General features: G+C 34.7%; 1 protein-coding gene across 1 annotated transcript in view; it reads right to left on the bottom strand.

Moving 5' to 3' along the window:
• The window catches only part of LOC107752524 (carcinoembryonic antigen-related cell adhesion molecule 5-like), a 17,563-nt gene that overhangs the window by 2,185 nt on the left and 8,951 nt on the right, over window positions 1-6,427 (bottom strand). Inside the window, exons 6-9 of the mRNA XM_016568524.1 lie at window positions 5,466-5,744; window positions 4,542-4,796; window positions 3,424-3,544; window positions 322-367 (exon numbers count right to left, since the gene is read on the bottom strand). Coding sequence (XP_016424010.1) covers window positions 349-367; window positions 3,424-3,544; window positions 4,542-4,796; window positions 5,466-5,744 — 674 coding nt within the window. The 3' untranslated portion in view covers window positions 322-348. The remainder of the gene's footprint in view (window positions 1-321; window positions 368-3,423; window positions 3,545-4,541; window positions 4,797-5,465; window positions 5,745-6,427) is intronic.

The raw sequence follows: 6,427 nt of genomic DNA, 5'->3' as shown, positions 1-6,427 counted from the left end.
CGTTCATGCCAGACTGGGGAGAGAGGTGTTGTAATAATGTAAAATATGTGAAAAATAATGTGTTTTTCGAACAACCTAGTATGAGAGCCTGTTCTAGTACACCCCCAAAACAAAATCAAGACTTTGTAAAAGAGCATAATAGGACCCCTTTAATCAAAACCGATACTGATATACGATAAGGAAGCCTTTTGAAAGCCCGGAAGTATCATGCAGGAAATTCAACAGCCTAAAGAGCAGAGAGCTAGCATGGAAAACCCCAACAAATGAAGCTAAATAAATAATGTTAGTCTGTTAGCGAAACAAAGGATGCTATGCACTTACCGGGTCACTTCACCGCCACATCTCGCTTTAATATGGAGATGGAATGCTAAAGAAAAAAGGAGGAAGTAATTACATCATGGACAGATTATAATATTGCATATATGGAGGAATAAATGAATGAAATAAACCACTAGGTTATGAAAGAATGGGGTGTAGTCACTATAGGTAAACACAGAAACAATGACTCGGCATAACTCAAATAAAACCTCACCAGTGACTGAAAACTCCACTTACTCTTATAGCATAAGGATACATAACACACAAACTTTGGGTAAAACTTTTCAGTATTCAATGAGATATAACTGCACTACCATTTGGGTTGGTAAGATTTTTTTTCATGTTTTCAATGAACTTCATTCTGGCATTGCATTCTCAGCAAAGTATGACTTCAAATGAAATAAGGTAACTTCGAAGAAAGCACAAGTTTGGGGTGGTGCACACATGATGCCTAGGTGTCTAGGTAGGTGGTTCACAATGTTTTGGAACACAGCCAACGTTATTCACTTGCATATGATGTAGCACAAGCATTAAAAACCTGTTCGTTACAAACAAATTACACATGTTATGTTCTTCTTCTGGTAATGTAATTACAGAGTGAACAATATATTCTTGCAAAATAAATTTCTATTAAAAAAAACATATCTGAACAATTCATGCTATGATAAATAGGCCAAGCCCTCATAGCGTTAGTGAGACTTTATTGACATGCACGACAGATAACAGAGCGAAATAAGCAAGCAACAAGACAGACAGTTGTGCAAGACTGAAACTGCTGCAGAAATGCTCACAAGGGTAAGACAGTGAGACGTGTGTGGACATGACTGACATTCCAACGATATTCCTCAATGATCTCCGTTTAATTGTACTTCTGATTCCTTCATCGAGATACACGAGAGATTCGGATTAAAAGATAATTATATAGCAGGTAAATGTAGGCAATTATGTCATTTTTATTCACCTGAATAGAAAAGTCAATCAAAGAGACTGACAGATAGTCAATCTCAAATTAATGGTGAGAAAAGAGAAAAAGAAGAGATGTTCTTCACAAATATTTATGTTTATATACTTATTAAAATAGCAATTACAACTGGGGTAGGATAGACCTTCTTGCCCATGACAGACAAAAGTGGAAAGACTTCGTTGCTGCCCTATGCGCCTTGGGCGTTACGGGCAGTAAGTAGTAAGTACATACATATATATATATATCTGTTGAGAAAAACATGCAATCCACAGGTGGTCTAAGAGAAAATGCACTAAGGTTGTACGTTATCTATGAGAGACATCAGAAAACAAATGAAGGGGAGTTGGCCTTCACTCCCTCCCAGGATGCATTTGTCACAGATGAAAAACTCGAATTGCAACTTCCAGTTAAAGATCTGATACATTTTGGTAGTAAAACTCTTTAGATCTTTACACAAACTTTGCATTTCAGAAATTGAAACGCATCTAAAAATTGACAAAGAAATGCAATGTACTACCTACACCTGGGTGGTCTTGCATGCAGTGTGTGTGTGTGTTTGTATTTCTGTGAGTCGTGCTAGTTTCTTATCAAATAAACATCTCTCTGTTAGACTAATCAGTTGCATTTGCATATGATATCCCTCAAAGCTTAGTTTTGCATTTCCAGTATTTCCTGTCCTCTCCATTGGCTGCCATTTAATCCATTTAGGTAGGAACACAAGATTTCTATGAAATTATCAGTATGATATGAAGCTCTTCTTGTAGTGATTAGACGTTTGTCTAAACAAGACAGATTTTTCCATGTACTATCATCTGTCTGCTAAAATCAATGTCAAACTTTTTCTAGACTAAATTTAAAAAATATTGTCCTCTAGTTTCTTTATTATCTCAGCACAAGATAGAAATGTAAGCTGCTGTCTGCTTTCAGAGTCAAGCGTAGAAGGATTGGGTGTGGAAGGCTTGGCAAACAGACCTCATGGAGTACTTGGCGGTAAAACATTTGAAGAAGGGAAGAGAAGAGACAACCATTGATTTTAGAGCACAAAGGCAATAAAACGTCCATAGAGGAACAGTAAACCCAAAAATGAAAATTCTGTCATTATTTAGCTCGATGTTATTCCAAACATTCCGAATACGCTGTTGTGGAACACAAAAGATCAAAAATATCAGAACTTTCAGATATGGAATATGTGAGTCATACAAGTCAACATGTAGCGGAGTAAATAATGACCGATTTTTCAGTTTCATGTTAACTATTCCATTAACAGCCCATACTACAGTTTTTGTGCAGTAAATCAGCATATTAGACCGATTTCTGTAGGATCATGTGAAGACTAGAGTAATGATGCTGAAAATTCAGCTTTGAGTCACAGGAATAAATTACATTTTAAAACATATTCAAATAGAAAACAGTTATTTTAAACTGAAATAATATTTTTTACAATATTACCGTTTTTACTGTATTTTTCTTAAATAAATGCAGCTTTGATGAACATAAGAGAAAAATCTTACCCACCCCAAACTTTCGAATTATACTGATGAATAAGTGCGATTACATTATTAATTAAAAGTGCTTAACAAAATTCTGAGTTAAATACCACAGACATAACTGAACAATATTTCCACATGATTAGCACTGTATCATCACACTAACACCACTAGCTATAAAAGACTGGAGTTACGAAAGAACAATAATCACTTCATTTCATTTTAAACTGCCCCTTTGGCAAATCAGTGTGACTGGAATGGAATCATGAAGTGGCAGAATGCATCATATCCTCTCTGACAATCATATCTTACAACACATGTGGGCTGAAGGTTTACTGATTGACACTGTCATGTATCATGCTACCGAAACCACCCCCGTATCCTGTGAGGTCAAAATGTTAAGTGGTAAAGTTATTTGCATGTACTGTCATTGCCTAATTATTAGGTTTAAACGTCTGAGGATGCAAAAAATGAGAAGAACGGGACAGGGGCGACATGGAGAGTAAAGATCTACAAGCTATGAATGTGAAGAGAAAGAGACAACTGACAGCTTTTGAGGCTTAATGGTGAAAATCATTTCAAATCAAACCTACATTTATATGCACTGGATTCATGAATGTGACGGGAGGGTAGAAGAATGAATTTTAGACTCACTCTGTGCTGGACTTTTTCTTGCACTTTATAATACAAGCGATGATGATCACGGCCACAAGCACGCCAATTACAATCCCAGCAATGGCTCCACCAGACAGGCCCTCGTCTACCGCACCGACCTCTGCAAAACAGAAGGCGTTTAGATTATTATAGACCAAACACACACACACACTCCACAAACACAACAAATGAAAATCACATACTGTATCTAAACACATAAACATGGCCTAAAACTATCATTCTGCAACATCTACCAGTGGCCGGTGACTTGAGAAAATTCGCTGGCCATAAATAATTTTTACCACCCCATGAAATTGTGTGTGCATTATTTTATTAAGAAAACAGGCCAAACAAATTGGGGAAACTAATTGCAGTTTTTATTATTATTATTATTATTATTTTAACCAAATTAAAAGAATTAAACAAATCAATAAATAAATATAATTATAATACCTTATGAATCGTAAAGTATTTCAAAATAATAATTTACATTTACATAAATTATTATTTCTAATATCATTAAAAAATATTATTATTAATAATTATTATGATTATTGATATTAAATAAACATTTTACTTAATATTCACTCTAAATAAAACAGTTCATTTTGTCATTGAAATAATCATAGATTTTTGCACAAATAATTCTGTAGATCTGGCACACTATAAGCCACTATTCTCAAATTGGACAAATATTGGCCGATTAATCGGTTTGGCTGACATATATCGGTCTAAATTTGGATATGAATTACCTCTCAAAATTGAGATTAACCAGTAGGCACACTTAGTGGCCTATGCCAATAATGTCATAATCGCTAAACACTAGATAAATACTACTTATATAATATTAAAATAATAAATGCATTATGTGATAATACTATATTAACAATTTATAATCTCATATAAATAAATTATTATAATATAATAGGATGTAAATTAACGTGAAAAATAAATATTAACTTATTATTTAACTAATAAGTCTTGCCAATATATAAGTATTTGAATTACAAAAATTATATACCGATAATACCTATACCAATACTCTTAAAATGCCAAGATGTGGATTTTACGTTTTGTGAGCTGAGAATGGGAATTAATTCTTGAACTGCCACGTTTACCTGTGACTGCGAGTTTGTGTGTCGTTGTTTTTGTCATTCCTGTGATAGGGTTGAATGCTTCGCAGGTGTACGTGCCACTGTCCGTGACTTTGGCCTTGTCAATAATAATGTCTGCCCGGCTGTCGTTCATTGCTGTACCATTGAGCTTCCATGAGAATATACTGGGAGGAAAAGAGTCTGCAAGGCATTTTAATTCTGCAGGTTCTTCAAACTTCACCGCATTCTTCCCTTTAACATTCACACTTTCTGGACCATCTGAGGGACGTCAGAGAGATTGGCTCAGTTAGGAAGGTTACATTTACATCAGAGTAATGCAAACAAACAGTCGGAAACAATACAAGCAGAAAGGAAACCACCACCATTTGCAAACAAGATAATGTTTAGTCTAATGTTTAGACAAGACAACAAAAGAGAAGTGATGCACGAATCACCATGTCCTAAGCAGACATGACACATGTCTCTGTCCTCCAAAGTGAAATGCTGCCCAAAGTGACAAAATCTTAGCCAATCAGAACATGCTTAATTTTCAGCAATGGATAAAACAGGTGGATTTCTGATCAATGAGAATTTCAGTGACACAATGCTCAATCTTAATGGAGTTGTAAATCTTGTAAAAATAATTATCTAAAATGTAAATAAAATTACATTTATTTCATATAAAATTAAATACCTTGTTTAGTACAAAAGTCAAAAAATTATATGGACATTAAATGTAAGTTTTAAACTTGTAGTTTTAACATCACGTTTGGTTGGGTCACAGTGGATGTTAATTATTGTTACGTAAAACCCTTTCTTAAGTTGATTGCTGTATTCAATTCAATGCAACAGTTTATATAAGAATAGATGTACCGTATGAGCATTCACGGTGAAGAGCATCTCACATAAACAGTATTTCAATGAATCTCTCCTCTCTTGGAAACTTACAGTTGATCACAATCACATAGGTGCTTTCGTCTTTGTTGACTTTGTTCTTCAGCTGGCACTTGTAGATGCCAGCATCCTCTTTAACAACTTTAACGATGGTCAGAGTTTTCTTGTCAGCTGAGAGAATTATACGGTCACTAGAAGTCACAGGTTTGCTGTTCTTTAGCCATTCCACGCTTTCGGCTTTACCAGCAGCTGCCGAGCAGGTGATGTTGACCGTGCTGTTGCCAGCGATGAGAAGTGATGAGGAGCTTGAGATATTTGTTCCAGATAAGGCCTCTAGCAGAACACAACAGAAGAGGAGGCAAGTAATAAGTGGTGCTTTCAGAATATGGACCCTCATTACAAGGTGAGAAAAAAAGTTAAAAAGTTCACCAAGGCTGCATTTATTTGACTAAAAATACAGTAAAAGAGTAATACCGAGATATATTATTATAAATTAAAATAACGGTGTGCTTTTTGAATGTTTTAAAATGTAATTAATTCCTGTGATGCAAAGCTGAATTTTCAGCATTATTACGCTAGTCTCCAGCGTCACATGATCCTTCAGAAATCATTCTAATATATGACCCTGGACCATAAGGGTCAATTTTTTGAAATTGAGATTTATACATCATCTGAAAGCTGAATAAATAAGCTTTCCATTGATGTATGGTTTGTTATGAAACAAACAATATTTGGCCGAGATACAACTATTTGAAAATCTGGAATCTGAGGGTGCAAAAAAATCAAAATACTGAGAAAATCGCCTTTAAAGTTGTCCAAATGAAGTTCGTAGCATTGCATATTACTAATCAAAAATTAAGTTTTGATATATTTACGGTAGGAAATTTACAAAATATCTTCATAGAACATGATCTTTACTTAATATCCTAAAGATTTTTGGCATAAAAGAAAAATCTATAATTTTGACCCATACAATGTATTTTTGGCTATTGCTACAAATATACCCCAGCGACTTA

The sequence above is a fragment of the Sinocyclocheilus rhinocerous genome, unplaced genomic scaffold, assembly GCF_001515625.1.
Source record: "Sinocyclocheilus rhinocerous isolate Xijiao unplaced genomic scaffold, SAMN03320098_v1.1 scaffold1342, whole genome shotgun sequence".
Taxonomy (NCBI): Eukaryota; Metazoa; Chordata; class Actinopteri; order Cypriniformes; family Cyprinidae; genus Sinocyclocheilus; species Sinocyclocheilus rhinocerous.
This window is presented reverse-complemented; position numbering and strand designations above follow the sequence as displayed.